The sequence below is a fragment of the Triticum dicoccoides genome, chromosome 4B, assembly GCF_002162155.2.
Source record: "Triticum dicoccoides isolate Atlit2015 ecotype Zavitan chromosome 4B, WEW_v2.0, whole genome shotgun sequence".
Classification (NCBI taxonomy): domain Eukaryota; kingdom Viridiplantae; phylum Streptophyta; class Magnoliopsida; order Poales; family Poaceae; genus Triticum; species Triticum dicoccoides.
In genome coordinates, this window is record NC_041387.1 from 631,401,278 (window position 1) to 631,419,613 (window position 18,336).

At 49.5% G+C, this 18,336-nt stretch overlaps 1 protein-coding gene across 1 annotated transcript; it reads right to left on the reverse strand.

Annotated features, from left to right (window-relative positions):
* Positions 1–5,657: 5,657 nt before the first annotated feature.
* LOC119292923 (protein FAR1-RELATED SEQUENCE 5-like) lies at positions 5,658–17,834 on the reverse strand. Its single transcript, XM_037571574.1, has 5 exons — positions 17,676–17,834; positions 9,101–9,199; positions 6,881–7,477; positions 6,234–6,621; positions 5,658–6,048 (listed from the first exon to the last, which is right to left on the reverse strand). The coding sequence occupies exons 1-5, from the start codon at positions 17,832–17,834 to the stop codon at positions 5,897–5,899; spliced, it is 1,395 nt and encodes a 464-aa protein (XP_037427471.1). The 3' UTR covers positions 5,658–5,896.
* Positions 17,835–18,336: the final 502 nt, after the last annotated feature.

Genomic DNA, 18,336 nt, shown 5'->3' on the forward strand with positions numbered 1-18,336 from the left:
AGTATCTGTCTTATCAGTAGAAAACTAGGAAAGTAACAGCCAAAACCAAGTATAGCATCTGTTCATAGGCTATTAGAAAGAGACCAATAGGAATAGCCAAACCAAGTGGTATCTGTTCATATCAGTATTAGAAGTAAAACAACTAAGAACAAGTGAGTATCTGTTCATGAGTAAAGTAACTATAACATAGAAGAAATAGCAGGGTAGCACCCCAAATGATTATCTGCTTGTTTAGAACTTGAGTGGATGGGGAGCTTGCTTACCCACCCATCGGTTGAGAAGGAAGTTGATCTCCTGCACTCACACATGCAGCAACCAAAAGAGAAACCCCAGGTTCAGTTAAGCAGGCAGCTAGCGTGTATGGACAAAGCAACGGATATGGCAGCTGACATGTATATTTACTAGAAAATTTTCAGACTTTCAGTGTGTATATATCTATAGCAATATTACTATGGCTGATTATAAATGATAAATTTTGACACTTCCAAGTACAATTTTTTGCTGCGACACACTGGCATTAAAGACAACAGCCAAGAACTTAAAATGTCATCAAAGGCCACTAGCATGTGAGCGCCTATGGAGTTCACAACAATTAGAATCCACAATTTGATTCATATTTATGAGGACGCACGTTTGATTCAGATTTATGCAAGGGGAAACAAATAGAGAGAAGGGAGGACGGAAGGGGATGCTCACGGGGAGGTTGGCGGAGGGCTCCTGCGAGGACGGTGGCACGTTGCTCAGCATCGCCGCCGTCGGCCCCGAACGCCTTGGCCATGGCGACCTGCGCGAGCTCCTCCTGTAGCGCGTATGCTATGACGTCATCGTTCTCCACCGCGTCGACCCTGACCTCGGAGGCAGCGGGGGTGGCTGCGGCCATCTCGTAGCCGTCGAGAATGGCGCGTGTGCGCTGGGGATGTGGCGGCGGCTGCCATGGCGACCTACAGCAAAGGGACAGATCGGAAGGGAAGGCAAGGTGAGGAGGAGAGGGTGGACCCGAGCAAGGAAGGAGGGGAAGGGCCTACCTGGGCAACACCGGTGACGGATTCAGCAAGCTCCGGTCTCGCCATCACCGATTGTGGTGGATTTCGGCAAGAACACGGGAGGCGCCCGAAACCCTAGCCGCGGGCAAGGGTGCAGGCCTTGAGGCACGGATCTGGACGGAGGGGAGGGAGGGGCCGAGCTTGGGGGAGTTATGCGCGCGGCCGGTGCTCGCCAGAACCGGCCGACATGGGTGGTGGCGACGGCGAGGAGATCACGGGGAGAGGAGCCGGGGTGGGGTGGACCGAGGGGTGGGGGTGAGTTCGTGAGAGAGTTTTTTTAGGGACGAGAGAGAGAGACAGAGTGGTGGGGTGGGAGTGGATCGGGCCGGTGTGGTGGGGCTGGGGAGAGAGATAAAGGGTGGCTACCATGGGGCACCTCTTTGCCGTCTGCTGGGCACCTCTTTGCCGTCTACCAGCGGACGGCAAAGATTCTTTGCTATCTGCTAGCAGACGGCAAAGAGCTGACTGATGGCAACCAGGTTCTTTGTCATCTGTTAGTTCTTTACCGTCTGTTTTTTGCAAGCAGATGACAAAGACCTTCTTTGCCGTCCGCTAGCAGACGGCAAAGAGCTGACTGATGGCAAATTCTCTGTTTCCAGTAGTGTAGGAGGACGGAGGAGGAAGGCGGAGCGAGGAGGGGCCGGCCGGCGCGGCCAGTTGAGGGAGGACGGAGGAGGAAGGCGGAGCGAGGAGGGGCCGGCCGGCGCGGCCAGTTGAGGGAGGACGGAGGAGGAAGGTGGAGCGAGGATGGGCCGGCCGGCGCGGCCAGTTGAGGGAGGACGGAGGAGGAAGGCGGAGCGAGGAGGGGGCGGCCAGCGGCGAGTGGAGAGGAAGGACGGAGGAGGAGGCCGGTACCGAGTCCAGCAAGGAGGAGGAGGTGACGGCGCGCGGCGCAGACGGAGGAGGGGCGACGGGGGCGCGCGGCGCAGACGGATCGGAGAGGATTGAGTGGCTGTGTGTGTGAGTGGATCCGAATGGAGGAGATGAGGGAGATGAATGGCTTAGCAGTAGCGCTCTTCAGGAAAAGACGCTACTGCTAAGCTACCTAGCAGCAACGCCTTTCACAGTAAAGCGCTACTGCTATGTGTCAGCATGTAAAAATAGACTTTGTTCAATATATCAAAAACACATTGATCATCAACGATCTTTTTGTGTACAATCTGATTTGACAATATGAGTCCTCACCGGTTTAGGAACAGGTGAAGACTCATATTGCAGCCACAAATTCTACACATAGAGTTCAATGAAGATCAAGTGCTTGTCAAAGTGTGAGAAGTAACATATCTAAGGTGGTAGAAACTCTCTTCACGGAGCGAGGTGGGACTAAATTTTTGTAGGAAACTTAGCAGTAGCGCTTATCAGAGAAATGCGCTGCTACTATGCCACGTAGCAGTAGCGCGCATCACCTTAACGCGTTGCTGCTATAACTACCCTCGCGGCGGCCTCGTAGGAATTATAGCAGCAGCGCGTCTTTGGGGTGACGTGCTACTGCTATATTTGTCTCAGCAGCGGGTTTCGTCTGTCCGCGCTACTGCTAGTTAGCAGCAGCGAGTTATTTTCGAGCGCGCTGCTGGTAAGATTCTGTGTATAGGCTTTTCCCTAGTAGTGACATATGGATTATCTACACTATTAATAGTTTCGTTAGATTCTACACTAATAAGCATGTGATCGAACTCTACACTAAAACATATCATCGACTAGATTCCACACAACATACCATATCATTGGACTGTACACTAAGTAATTCATCAGATAATTTGCATTTGTAAGTATAACATACCATATCATGTCGATCAACCATGGTATTTGTCAAGCGAGTCATGAATGGCACCCCGACAAAGTCAGCACGTGGCGGAATTATGTCCCACAGGTTGGACACCTCCTCCTCACTCAGCCTTGTTCTTTGAGCTACGATGGCTTCATGAAGTGGGTCCTCATCATCTTCATCGAGTGGGTCCTCATTATCTTCATCATCTTCATCATCTTCGTCATCTTCATCATCTTCCACCAGGTTGAGATAAATGACAGCTAGCTTGGGTCTTTCTGCTTGGAAGGAGAAGCTGATCAACTCACCACCAGTAAGACGCATGCGAGCGACGAAACGGGCCCATCCATCTCCTCCAATCTGCGACATATTGCGTCCTTTCTCGACCTCCATAGTGTACGGCCCCCCAGGAGCCTCAAATATCACAGTGTCTCCTGTCAGCTTGTTGAATTTCAACCTCACATTGCATGGGACGATCTGTGTAAAATAAGCAAAATGACACAATGCAGTAATGCCAACACTAAAAACAAAATAGTTATTACATTTCATCTAATTTCTTACCGCTGCATGACGAAAACTCGGCTGGAAGTAGATGCCGAACATCTTGCTAGTTGCAAGGCTGCTGGCGCATCTTGACTTGCACAGTCGACATAGTGGTGGTGGTGGTGACGCCATTTTTCCTAAAGCAACATGAGCAAAGGATTAACGATCAACTAAATCAAAATGTTCTAAGTCAACTAAATCAACTAGCCTACTAAATCAACTAAATCAAAATGTTCTAAATCAACTAAATCAACTAGCCTACTAAATCAACTAAATCAAAATGTTCTAAATCAACTAATTAAATGAACTACCCTACTAAATCAACTAAATCAAAATGTTCTAAGTCAACTAAATCAACTAAATGAACTAGCCTATTAAATCAACTAAATAAAAATGTTCTAAGTCAACTAAATCAACTAAATGAACTAGCCTATTAAATCAACTAAATCAAAATGTTCTAAGTCAACTAAATCAACTAGCCTACTAAATCAACTAAATCATATCAACTAAATCAAAATGTTGCATATGAAATAGCCTAGCTACTAAATCAAAATGTAGCGGGCAGGAGGGATAAGGAGGGGCGACTCGAGGAGGGAGAAGAGAGTAGGATGGAGGAGGAAGGCGGAGCGAGGAGGGGCCGGCCGACGCGGCCAGTGGAGGGAGGACGGAGGAGGAAGGCGGAGCAAGGAGGGGCCGGCCAGCGGCGAGTGGAGAGGGAGGACGGAGGAGGAGGCCGGTACCGAGTCCAGCAAGGAGGAGGAGGTGACGGCGGCGCAGACGGAGGAGGGGCGACGGGGGTGGACTGGCGCGGGGGATTGAGAGGGGATCCAGTGAGCTAGTGCGTGACTGTGTGAGTGGATCCGATAAAGGAGATGGGGCTAAACTTTGTAGCAAATTTAGCAGTAGCGCTTATTGCAGAAATGCGCTGCTACTATGCTACATAGCAGTAGCGCCCGTCGTTATAACGCGTTGCTGCTATAACTAGCCTTGTGTCGGCCTCATAGGAATTATAGCAGTAGTGCTTCTTTGAGCGGGCGCGCTACTGCTATATTGGTTTCAGCAACGAGTTACTCCCGAGCACGCTACTGCTAATTAGCAGCAGCGTCTTGTTTTAAAGCGCGCTACTGATAAGATTCTGTGTATAGGCTTTTCCCTAGTAGTGTGTTCAAGTAGAACAGCTGCACTTTTTGGCAAGAGTTCAGTGCTGCCCATCTCCTTAAGTACTGCCAAGCCATCCAAGTGCAAGCGCCGTATGCGTTTTGAAATTTGAAAGCACGGGGCGCATACATGTGCTCATATGGAGGCAGAAGCATTGACACGTGTAGTACAGAATTTAATTTCCTAGCAGCACCCCACATATTAAAAAAATGGCAGCGGGCAAGCACTCACCTTTCCGATTTTGTATGCACATTCAGGCGCCAACATCAGAACAACCATCATGGGGATTTTTATGGTCAACCAGCATCGCACAGTGCGGCTGAAATGCCAATGATGCTCTACCAATGTTTGTTGACACATAATCTCCAGTACTGAGGGTTCTATTAATTGTTATCTTGTCATTACACAAAGGGTTTCTCATACATTGCTTGTGAATTTCAGAGTTATCGGTTCAGACATAACAGCTCAACACAACAAGTTTACAGTCAGTAGGATCAAAGCGTGGAAATTCATCCACACGTAGCACACTTGGAAATCCTCGATTATTCTAATTGTACGTAGGTTCAACGGAAATCCTAAGATACATTGGGCATGAGCGGCCTAGTGCACGAGGTGCGTCGGTGCCATGTAACACTGCAATTCTGGCAAGTGACAGGCTTGCGAGGTTGTTTAGGAACATCACCCCTGTCTGGGCAAGTAGTCCTCTTGTGCGCTGGGAGCTTACATATACTGTAGAATCTAGTCCTCATGCTCAGGCCTTAATACGTTGCTTTCTCTCTGCTCGAGCATGGTCGTCCAACACCATGTTTCTTGAGTGGAGTTGACACCAGCGAGCGCATCCCAGTTGCCAGATGCGGTCATGTTGTTCTCATTGTCAACCATATCCGGATCGATGCTTCCCACTGGCATACCTGATCCATTGTTCTTTTTGCTTGCTTCTGCAGCTATCTTATCCTCAATCCCTAGACCATCCCTGTTTTCATCCAAAGGAGATGCCTCTATGATCAGGTCTTTGATCTTTGATAGTACCAGCTCGTACGAAGCGACTGACGAGTCTCCAATCCGCACCAGTTCCATAGCATACAGGTACAGAGTCAAACTCCGACAGGTAAATGATTGATTAGCAGCCTGGCCTTTCTGAAAGTGAGCAATGTGTTGTGGCAAGATGTCCCTAGCATCTTTTGTCCACCTTTTTAAAATGTGCCGCTTTGGTATCTCCTGCACGCCAATGTGATCCATCACCTGAGTAAATGAGAAAAGCGAGTAAGTCTGTTACGAAAACATACTTGACAACAGATCACACGTAAGTTAGGAGGGACCAAATAACCCTCAAGGCATGGCAGCAAAGCATCCCCATGTGTGCAAACTGCCCGCATTCACAATCAAATCAATCACCATCGTCGGATATGGTCACCACATATTCCACCTTGCTCCACCTCTCTCGTTTTTCAGCGTCATTGTGCCTTGCGATGTATCTTTTTTTCTTCTCCACTTCCTCAACTTGGTATGATCCACCTTCGAACAGATTCTCACCAAATAGTTCAAACATCTTTCTTGTGTAAACCTTACTCGCTTGCCGTTCGATAGCAATGTTTGTCCTCATCACGGCATGACTCTGGGAAGGATCACATGAAAGAGATAATTAGTCATGGTTTTTTGGAACACAATCACACATACCAAAAACAGATGTAATGATAGAGCACGCAAGTAAATCTAACTCAGAATCCTTGTTCTTTTCTCTTGGTAGCTCTCATATGATTCATGGTCGAATTGAAGCCTCATGTATTGGCGCACAAATACATGCATTGGGCTAGCTGGCGGCATGTAAATCTTCAGCATGTTGTTGGCGCTCTCGCTACGCTGGGTGCTGGTCATTTTCGCACAGAAGACACCCTTGAAGTATGGCTTCGCCCACTTATGACGTATCTCGTAGAGGTTTCTCATGTAATTGTGGGATTTCAAATTGTATTTCTCAACAAGTGCACCCCATGCAGTCTCAAATTCCTCTTCACTTATCATGTGATTCACGACTTTGTGAAATTCAGCCCTGAACTCGCTTTTGCTTGTGTACAGTGAGCCAAGGTTTTCTTTTGCCTTCTTAAGAATATGCCACTTGCACCACCTGTGGACAGTATCAGGAAGCTCACTTTTGATTGCTATCTCCATGGCTCTTGCTTGGTCTACAATATGGACAACAGAGTAAACATAGTCAAATATTTGCAATTATCTAGTACTACATATCTACATATGCATCATTTTTTCAAGGTTGGCACAAACCTGTCAATATTGTCTGCGGATGTTTGCCGCCCATCATGTTGATGAATTCAGAAAATAACCATTGGAAGCTCTCCACTTGTTCATCACGCATCACAATACCAGCTAGTATTATGCTTTGAAAATGATTGTTCACTCCAACGAACAAACCAAAGGGCATGTCGTACAAGTTCGTCCGATACGCCATGTCGAATGTGATAACATCGCCGAAGAACTTGTACTGCAACTTGCTGTTTCCGTTTGTCCACATAAGGTCTTTGATTCTGCTCTCCTCATCGCCCTGGACTCTGTAGGTGAATTCCGTGTCGTTATGCTGAATCTCTTTGAACACGGCTTGAGTTTTGTTGGCATCATCATCAGCTTGGTCTCGGCTTATTCGCCCACACAGATTGTGCAATGACCTTTTTGTGAAAGGTACACCCTGTGATGAACCGAATAAGCTGCCAACTATGATATACACCTTGTTGAGGTTCACATTGTCTGCCCTAAGTTGTTTCAACAAGTCTTTTGTGTAAACGTCTATGTGTTTGTGGGATGGCCAATGAACCTTTTCTCCGCACGTAAGAGACATGGAATGATTGTGACTTGACCGGTGCTCTACAGTGTACCATCCATTGTCTATAGCTCTTAGTAATCTGACCATCGCAGGACACTCGCAACGGCAAGACCGGCTATTCTCTTGCTCAGGGTTTCCCTGCAACATTTTTTCATCTGTCAGTTATAATAAAACAAAATGCAGTGGTTCAAATTATTTACAAAAAATACAAAATATAAAGATATATGTGAGTTTCAAGGTGCTGACCGAGCATCCACAGATAATCTCTTGCATACATTTAATCCTCTCAACATTTTAACAACTCTTGCCGTATCGTATACCAATCCAAGTTCCCATGAATAGAGGTTACAGAAATCATACACTTCTCCAAGGGAATCGAAACTCATCCCAATCTCCGGCTTTATTACAATTTCTGAAGGTTTGTCAGCATATTTCCTTATGGTTTCTTTGAAAGGAGTAACTCTACCAGCACATGGCACTCTATCCGGAGCAGCGCGCCCAACTCGCAGCCTGAAATTTGTGAGGGATGCTCTCTTTAAGTTGCTGAAGCTTAGTTACAATCTCAGCAGATTATGACTAGTTTAATATTTAATCTAACATATTTTTACTTGGATCACTCCAGCTTACACATGTTTATGGACGTAATTTTCACATCTTTTTGTACTGAAATGTGCGGTTTTTGTAATAAGAACACTGAATGAGAGATATACCTCCTTGTCCACCCCGGGGCTTCTGGGTTAACCTTTCCAGTCGACTCAGCGGATTTGGTTGGTGAAAGCGGCCTCTTGCAAGGGGCTCTGTTATGCTGAGAGGAAGCACGGATGTGGCCAACTACAATCGCGCAAGAACAGTCGGCAGTAGCCGGCGCTGACCGCCGCATGTCCATTAGCACAAGTGGATCTGGCCGCTCAACGTCGGCAGTGACCTCAGTCAGTGGGAATCTACGGCATCATGGGGAAAACGAAGAGCATTCAGCATTTCCCCTTGTTCATGCCTTTCTGGATCGAAAAGAACATAGTACTAAGATATACATCGTACCTATCCACTGGATCTAGCAGAAATTCAAGCCCGTTATGCAATTCTCCACACACATCGCCGTACTTCCCTCCGCCGCCATTCCTTCGCCTTCCACCATTTTACCTGGGGCTGGGGGTAGGGAGTGGGGAGAAGGGTGGGGGCCTGGGTGGAGGGGAATTGCTCATTTTTGCAAACAGGGAGATCGTCATATCTCCGGCTGCCCTACAACTGACCTACTACCGAGCAGCATTTACTGCAACCATGATGGCGGCTTTTTTGCATCAGACGGCGTCCTTACGTGCCTGTTCGGGGATCAAGATTTCTTGACGGACCTGAGCCACGGCCCGGCTCATGGACTTAAATGGGCGGTCCAAAAAAGTGTGCCCGAGCGCCAGCGTACAACCCTGTTCACACCGAGCGATATCATTTTCTTCCGCCCATATATGCTGACATGGACCCACTAGCGCTCATCCCAAGAGCTGTACCAACGCCCAGGATAACGTGTTCAGATGCAGCCCAACTCAGTAACGCCGCTCTCCATAGTAAATCACAACATTGTTACTTGACTGAAGTGAAACATCTTTGAAGAGGTTTCAGCTTCTTACTTTGCGGAGTGAAGAAGATAATCACCAAGTCTTGATTTAAGAGAAAAATTAAGTCGGTAACATTAGGACTCCACTATTGTTTGAAAAAGGTCACAAGTTTGCACTTGTTGCAGGCTCTTCTTCAACTCTGTAGTCTTACCTTTAGCTGCAGCCTCTTGTTGTTGGCATTCCTCCCTTTGCTTCTTCCATTGGGTCTTCTTATATATATCCACAATGCCTTTATGTCCTCCTTCTCTCCCTACAAGAAAGTATATAGCCGTGATTTAATCAGAATCATGTGCCATTTGACAAAAAATGATTTGTAGTTAACTTATAGCAAACAAATCCTCACTTAGTCCAACCAATCACTGCAATCGTACCATAAGTGTAAGAAAAATGAAAATAAAGAATATTAGGAAGCCCATCTCCCAGGGTGATCGTTGTTGGTATCGAGGATAATTGTATCAATTGCATCGCAGGGAATTAACTCGAGTGAAGTCATAGAGGTCGAGCATAATCCATATCAGCTATTGGGGATATTACCACTGGGCGTGAACCGGCCTACCTGGGCCGGGTTGGCTTCATTAGTAGTTTAAAGGTGATTAAGTAGATGAGGGCCCAAGGCCTGTAGTCGGTTAAGAACCTGTAGCCGTAAACCGGCTTGATATGTAAACTTGCATTGTAAGTTAGGAATAGAGAGAGACCAACCGGGATATGAGTATGAACCGGTGTGGGACTCTGTGGACCGACGGGCGTCACCCGTGTATATAAGGGGACGACCCGGCGGCGGTTCAAGGACAGATAACAACAACTCTAGCCTAGGCGAAGCTTGTTTGCTCCCTAGCCATCAAAACCACATCAATTCCATCACAACTAGACGTGGGCTTTTACCTTCATCGAAGGGGCCGAACTAGTATAAACCCTTGTGTCTTTGTGTCCGCTCTAACCCCTTCAAGTTAACCCGTAGCGATGGCTCCACGACTAAGTCCTTTCACAAGGACATCTGCCGTGACAAATCCACGACAGTTGGCGCCCACCGTGGGGCTATCGCACGATGGTTTGATGATCTTGGAGGTCAAGCTCAAAGGACTCGAAGGCTATGCTGTAGGCCGGATGACCAAGAGTCGTCGCGGCAAGCTCTACATCGACGATGCAAGATGGGGTCCCGAAGCCGGCTCGATCGAGTACGGGTACCGGGTCCCCTTTGGTGGCATACACATTTTTATCGGCAAGATTGGTGAGCCTGGTCCTGAGCCAGACATCCGCACCGACCTCGTCGAGACGGCTCAGCGTGCGAGATCTACCCAGGTTAAACCGGCCGTGAAGCGTGCCTTCGTGGGAGTCATCCACGGAGGAGAGCATGAGGACGAGTCAGAATACGGTAGCGAGACCGTCGTCTACTCCGGCGATGAGTCCTCAACCGGAGAGACTGAATCATTGTACCAGTTGCAAGACGACCAGATTAGGGGCTGTTCCGATGGCGATAGTATTCTGGCCCCCCCAGATCAGATCAACCGGGTTGGAATATTCATGGCCGGCACGCAGGCGGCGAATTACTCTTCGACCGCAGCAGCAATGCTCTCCGGATCAGCAGCGACAGCGGCAGCAAGGGCAGGAGGCCTTGTGCGCCCACCGTTCAAGTTCTGTCTGACCTGTTTGACGCACTAGCGGTACTTATGGCAGAGGCCAATCCGGCGGATCAGGAGGCCCATGATGCGGAGATTGCAAAGGTGAGAGAGCAGATCGTATAGGCCAAAGCCGACCTGGCAGCAGAGAAGGACAGGATGGCTACAGAGCGGGCCGCTTTGGACGCCCAGGCCTATAAGCTCATGCTCGACCAGAACGCATCACAGGAGGTCTTGAAGCGGAAGCACAGATCACGCCTGCCGTTAGGGTTCGACCCTCGAAATCTCTTTCACACTCCGGGAGCTGGAACCAGTAATCCGCCGGGGCACCTGGAGGTAAACCGGGTCGAGGCACTAGGGCCAGGAGCGACGGTCCAACCCCGCCTGATGGAACCTCCTCGACAGAACATTGTGATTCCTCCGCCGGTCCAGACACCTCCGGGTCATTATTCTAATCCTATGGACAATCTTGTCGTAGCTGCTGCGTGATTAGAAGCTATCCCAGTCGAAGGAGACTCTCCACAAGCAATAGAGACGCGCCGGGTTAAGGAACTTCTCCGGACCGCTTTGATTCAATAGGAGGCCTATTCATACAGCCGCGATCGGATTCATTCCACACCTCGTCCAAGCCGGAGCTATAGTAGGTGCCTGGATGAACCGGCCATATCAAGCAATGAGCGGGGCCGTGAAGCGGCCCGTGGCAATAACCCGGCCGATGGTGTTCACGATGCTCAGGATGTAGTGGACCGGGCCCAGGCACGAAGGGAGGCCGAGTTAGCAGCACAGAACGAGGCGGATCAGCTTACACCGGTTCGTCCTACCACCTTCGCCGGGCCAGGGGTCACATCTAGCTTGGGAGTGCCCTGTTTAGTCCCCGCTTTACGCAATGTACGTCTGCCCAAGGACTTCAAGGGTCCGCGCAAGGTGCCGAATTACACCGCTGATTTATCTCCAGAAGCGTGGGTGGAGAGTTATGAGATGGCAATGGAGATGCTAGATCTGGATGAGACCGCGTGTGAAAAGTACTTCACCATGACGCTTGAAGGCACAGCCCGTACTTGGTTGAAGAGCCTGCCACCTAATTCTATCAGTTCATGGGCCCAGTTGCGGACCCGGTTTATCCAGAATTTCAAAGATACGTGTAAGCAGCCTAAGTCCATAGTAGACTTGGCGGCTTGTGTTCAGGATGACGGAGAGTCAACAACCCATTGGGTACGCCGCGTTTCTGAAGTCTTGCACTCATCTGACAGGATCAATGCTGACTCTGCGATCATAACTCTGGAAGGCAACTGCCGGTTTAAGCCTCTAAAGTTGAAGTTGGGGCGTATGAAGCGGTTCTGTAATGACATGGGAACTCTCATGGTCGCTTTAGTGAAGTATGCTGATTCTGATAGTACCAAGGATCCCGAGACTGACGATGACGAAGGAGGGAAGGGAAAAAAGAATAGCAACTCTAAGGGGCATCAATACAAACCGGCGGGCCATGGGAACGGAGCCAAGCGTAAAGCGGATGGCAGCATGGACTTTGTGGTTAACACTAATGCGCAGGACAAGGGTCAGCGGCGCAGAGGTAAAGCGGCGAATCGTAATGGGGCTCCAAATCCTAACCCGGATCGCTTAAACTATTTGCTGAATCAGCCTTGCCCAAAACACGGGACGAAGGAGGTGCCGGCTAACCACCTTTGGAAGGATTGTTACATTATGCAGGAATTTAAAAACTCTAATGCCTTCCGGTATGACCGTGGGTCAGGTGGTGGCTCAGGATCCGGTTTCCATGGGCCGGGTCACGATGGAGCTTCCGGTTCAGGTTTCAATCAGGGCGGTAATAATAGCCAGGATAATTAGAGCGGTCAAGGGGGTTACAACCAACAGCAACAACAGCAGCGGTCGGGTTATCAGAGCCAGCCAAAACAGTTGAACAATGGGCAGTATCACGTTTTCACAACTATCTTGGATAAGCATGACCAGAAACTTCACAAGCGAGCGGTGAACTCTGTTGAACCGGCCGTACCGCATTACTTACGCTGGTCGGAGCAGCCTATCGTGTGGAGCAGGGAGGATCACCCCCCGGGTTGACAATCCAGGCCAGTTGGCATTGGTGGTAGACCCTCAGGTGGGAGGTTATAAATTCACCAAGGTGCTAATGGATGGAGGGAGCAGTATTAACATCCTGTACTATGAGACATTCCGCCGCATGGGACTAACAGACAAAGATCTCAGACCGTCTAATACGGTGTTCCATGGTGTGGTGCCTGGCAAATCAGCGTATCCAGTAGGTAAGATAGCCTTGGAGGTGGCTTTTGGGGACGAGCATGATTCCCAATCTGAAACACTAACCTTTGAGGTAGTGAAAATTCGGAGCCCGTATCACGCCTTGTTTGGGCGGCCGGCTTATGCCAAATTCATGGCACGACCTTGTTATATCTATTTGCAGCTCAAGATGCCGGGTTACAAAGGGACAATAACGGTTCATGGGAGCCGCAAGGTTGCTTTGGAATGTGAGGAAGGTGATGCGGCCTATGCAGAGTCGGTTTGTGCCGCGGAGGAGTTGAAATATTATAGGGACAATGTTGATCCGGCGGACATGACCCCTTTGAAGAGGCCGACTACGGAGCATGATTCAGATCTGAAGTTCAAATCGGCGGCTGAGACCAAGCTTGTTGACTTCGTGCCCGGCGATTCGTCCAAGCAGTTCACTGTCAGTGCCAACTTGGACCCTAAATAGGAAAGCGCGCTCATCGAGTTCATCCGTGAGAATCGGGACATTTTTGCACGGAAGCCTTCTGACATGCCAGGTGTACCGAGGAAACTCGCTGAGCACACTCTTAATGTTGATCCCAAGTATAAACCGGTAAAACAGTTTCTCCGCCGGTTTAATGAAGAAAGGCGCAAAGCTATTGGAGAAGAAGTGGCCAGGCTCTTAGCAGCTGGTTTTATCATTGAAGTGTTCCATCCAGAATGGCTCGCTAATCCGGTGCTGGTTCTTAAGAAAAATGGCACTTGGCGTATGTGTGTGGATTACACGGATCTTAACAAGGCTTGTCCAGCGGATCCTTTTTCCCTCCCCCGCATTGACCAGATTATTGACGCCACGGCGGGTTGTGAGCGTTTGAGTTTTTTGGATGCGTATTCTGGGTATCATCAGATCAAAATGGCGGTTATGGACCAGGAGAAGACGGTGTTTATTACTCCCTTTGGAGCCTTCTGCTATGTATCTATGCCTTTTGGGCTCAAGAGCGCCCAAGCCACTTATCAACGGTGTGTATAGAATTATCTGCATAAACAGATCGGCCGCAATGTGCACGCCTATGTGGATGATATTGTAGTCAAGTCAAGGCAGAAGGAAACGTTGGTTGATGATTTGAAGGAAACCTTTGACAACTTGCGGGTTTATAAGATGATGCTTAACCCTGCCAAATGTGTCTTTGGTGTTCCAGCAGGCAAGTTACTGGGCTTTCTTGTGTCCAACAGAGGAATTGAGGCTAATCCGGAGAAGATTACGGCTATCACTTCCCTGGCTAAACCGAAGTGTATCAACGATGTTCAGCGTTTGGCGGGTCGGATCGCCACACTGAGCCGGTTTATCAGCCGCCTCGGAGAGAAGGCCATCCCTTTATACCAGATGTTGAGAAAGACAGATCAATTCATCTGGAGTCCGGCTGCTGATGAAGCGTTGGAGGACTTGAAGCGGAAATTAGCCAATCCGCCCGTTCTTGCAGCTCTGGTCGACAAGGAGCCGTTATTGTTATACGTAGCGGCCAATGCTCGTGCAGTTAGCGTGGCTATTGTGGTAGAACGCAAGGAGGCAGGCAAGGAGTATCCGGTTCAGCGGCCGGTTTACTATATCAGCGAAGTGCTTATTGAAATCAAGCAAAGGTATCCGCATTGGCAGAAGCTGGTATATGGAGTTTTCATGGCAAGCCGGAAGTTGAAGCAGTATTTCCAAGGGCACCCCATCACAGTGGTCAGTTCAGCTCCCTTGGGCGATATCATACAGAACCGGGAGGCGACTGGCCGGATTGCCAAGTGGGCCATAGAACTTGGGCCGCACGGATTGAAGTACGTGCCTCGGACGGCGGTGAAGTCTCAAGCGCTTGTTGATTTCATCAATGATTGGACGGAGTTGCAAGCACCAGAGGAGAAGCCGGATCACACATATTGGACTATCCATTTTGACGGATCCAGGCAATTGGAAGGCTTGGGGGCTGGAGTCGTATTAACTTCCCCACGAGGTGATAAGTTTTGTTATGTTCTCCGCTTAATGTTCCCTTGTACTAATAATGCAGCTGAGTATGAAGCTTTGCTCCATGGTCTCCGGATGGCTAAAGATATGAATCTAAGTCGGGTTAAGTGCTTTGGTGACTCGGACCTCGTGGCTCAACAGGTATCTGGCACTTGGGATTCTAAGGACCCGCTTATGGCTGCATATCGTCGCGAGGTGGATATTGTTGCGGGTCACTTCAAGGGTTATCAAGTGGAGCACGTGGATCGTCGAAAAAATGAAGCGGCGGACACTTTAAGCCGGTTGGGCTCTCAGGGTAAACCGGTCCCGCCTAATGTTTTTCTCGATGTGTTGCATAACCCGTCAGTCAAGCTCTCGGGTGAAGCGGATTTGGCTATTCCTGATCCGGAGGCCCAATTGGTGGCAGCCCTGCATATTATACCGGATTGGACAGTTCCTTATCTTGCGTACATGAACCGGGGAGAGTTGCCAGAGGATGAGACTCTAGCCAGGCAGATAATCCGGCGATCCAAATCTATGACAATTATCAATGGCGAATTACATCATTGCAGTGTATCAGGGGCGTTTCAACGCTGCGTCTCTCCTGAGGAAGGCTGTGAAATTTTACGAGAAATCCATGAAGGGGATTGTGGTCACCAGGCCGGTTCAAAGTCTCTGGTGGCTAAAGCGTTTCGTCACAGGTTTTACTGGTTGACAGCTCATGCTGATGCGGAGGACTTGGTAAAACGGTGTGATGGCTGTCAGAAATTTTCAAGGCGTGCTCATGTGCCGGCTCAAGAATTGAGGATGATTCCAATTACTTGGCCATTTGCAACATGGGGGCTGGATATGGTCGGACCTTTTAAAAGATCCAAGGATAAGAAAACCCATCTTTTGGTGGCAGTTGACAAGTTTACCAAGTGGGTTGAAGCGGAGCCTGTCAGCAAGTGTGATGCAGCTACAGCGGTGCAGTTCGTTAAAAAGGTGATTTTCCGGTTTGGCTTTCCACACAGTATCATTACTGACAATGGTACCAATTTATCCAAGGGTGCTATGAAGGAATTCTGTGAACGTGAGCACATCAGACTTGACGTATCATCAGTGGCTCACCCCCAGTCCAATGGGCAGGCAGAACGAGCTAATCAAGAGATCTTGCGAGGCATCAAACCACGGCTTATGGTTCCATTGCAAAGAACACCGGGATGTTGGGTTGAAGAGCAGCCATCTGTGCTATGGAGTATCAACACTACGCCCAACCGATCTACAGGATACACACCATTTTTTATGGTCTACGGCGTAGAAGCGGTTCTCCCTAGTGATATCCGGCACGATTCGCCTCGTGTGGCGGCTTATGTTGAAGCGGACAATGAGACAGCACGGCAAGATGCTTTGGACCTATTAGACGAGGAGCATGACATAGCGGCTGCCCGCTCAGCGATTTATCAATAAGATCTTCGTCGCTATCACAGTCGCCAGGTCAGAACCAGAACTTTTCAAGAAGGAGATTTGGTGCTTCGGCTCATCCAAGATCAGACGGATATGCACAAGTTATCCCCACCTTGGGAGGGACCTTTCGTGGTCAGCAAGAATCTGCACAACGGGTCGTACTATCTGATTGATATTCGAGAGCATAAAGACTCACGCACATCAGAGGAGGAGACCAACAGGCCGTGGAATATAGCTCATCTTCGGCCTTACTACATGTAACGCCCCGAGACTGACGCTCCAGAAGACTTCCAGCTGTTTCGAGTTTTGCCATGTGTTTTATTTGCTTGTTGCATTGCTTCATGTCATCTCTTGCATTGCATCGTGTCATTATGCCATCATATCTTTTTTTTTTAAAACTCATCTAAATAAATTGTATGGATCTTCGATCCATTTAAATCGAGGGAAGGGTGACTTCTCTTTATAACATACCCTCCCAATATTAGGGAGCTATATTAAATATTCCACTAATTTGGAATCACCAAAACACACTTGCAAAATAATTTCGTTCCTTTTCTGCTTCAAGTTTGGTCTCCAACCTTGCCAATAATTATTTCGTCATTTTCCGGACCTCCACCAAAACTCCGAACATTTTTGGACCTTCCTTTTATCAAGTCCTAGTTCAAACCCATTTGAATTAAATTCAAATGAGTTTGAATTTAAATCTCGCAATCTTGGCCTTTCTATTTTTCTTGGAACAAGCATATTTTTGCGAGTCCGGGAAAATTATCCCCTTGCGCATTTTCTTTCTCTAACCCTCCTTTTCTTTTCCTCTCTCTTTTTGCTTTTCTGTTAAAGAGAATATAAGAGAGAGAGAGAAGAGGGCCGCTTCCCCGCAGCCCATTTGACCCAAGGCTAAGCCGGCCCAAGGCCCAGCCGCCCCCCACTCTAACCCTAGCCGCAGCTCTGCCCGATCCACTCGATCTCCATCTCACCCGCATCTCTCTCCCTCGTCTCCTCCCTCGCGCCGCCAGCGCCCGATCCCCTCACCCGTCGCTCGCTGGCCCCCTCTCCCTCTCCTCGCGATCCCTTCCTTCCCCTCGTCGCCTCCTTCCTCCGCTGCGCGTGAGGCTGTTCAGCCCCGCGCCCGGCCTCTGCAACTCCACCGGGGCGGCCAACTCCGGTGGCCCTCATCGCCTGCGCCTGCGTCCTCCGCGTGCCTCGCGCTGGGCCTCCCTCTCTTCTTCACAGGAACAAGCAGAAGCCTTCCAGGTGCCGATGGACCTAGCCATGGCCGCTTCCCCTCCCTCTGCGGCTCACCTCTTCTCCAACTCACATCGCTCCACCCCGCGCTGACTTCCCCGGCATCGCTCCCTGCGCCAAGTTCGGCCGCCGTGCCGCCTTGCTCCGTCGCCAGCCTCCCTCGTGACCTCCGTTATCCCCGCTGCACCGAGCCTCTGCACCTTCCCGTCGGTCCTGCCTTCCTCGCCGAGCCCCATGTCGTCAGCCACCTCCCGCACGAAGCTCGTGCCCTCCTCCTTCAGCAAGTTCTCATGGCCCCTGCCATGGCCGCGTAGCCCAGCGAGCCCCTGCTCCTTCCCTTGCTGCCCTGCTGGCCTCATCGCCCCTCTCGTTGCTGCCAAGACTCGGCAACCAGGGAAGCCCAAGGACGCCTTCATGGATTTCGCCAAGATCCTCTCCGACAAACGCACGACTACAAGGTGATGCGCCAAGTACCCCCTCGGATCATCAAGTTCGACTACACGGAGCTGCCAAGTACCACTACGATTGCCGTGTGCATCTACGGATCGCCAAGTACCCCTACGCATGGATATGCCAAGTTCGTCTTTGACCCATGAACAACTACCATCGCCGAAGACCGTCAAGTGTACAACTACCGCCGCCACGAGAACGACTACCTCCGCTACGGTCCGTGAACGACTACTTCCACTACGAACCCGAACCGCCCCGATATGCACGCTTCGAAGGTATAACGCCGAGACGATGCCCGTGAACGAATGCATGTTGTACGAGATGAACCGTATGTTTGCATCGTGCCCGTTTGTTTCGTGTATGTTCCTCCTCGTTTGCCATGCAGTTGAACCGTGGGAACCCGGAAGCCAG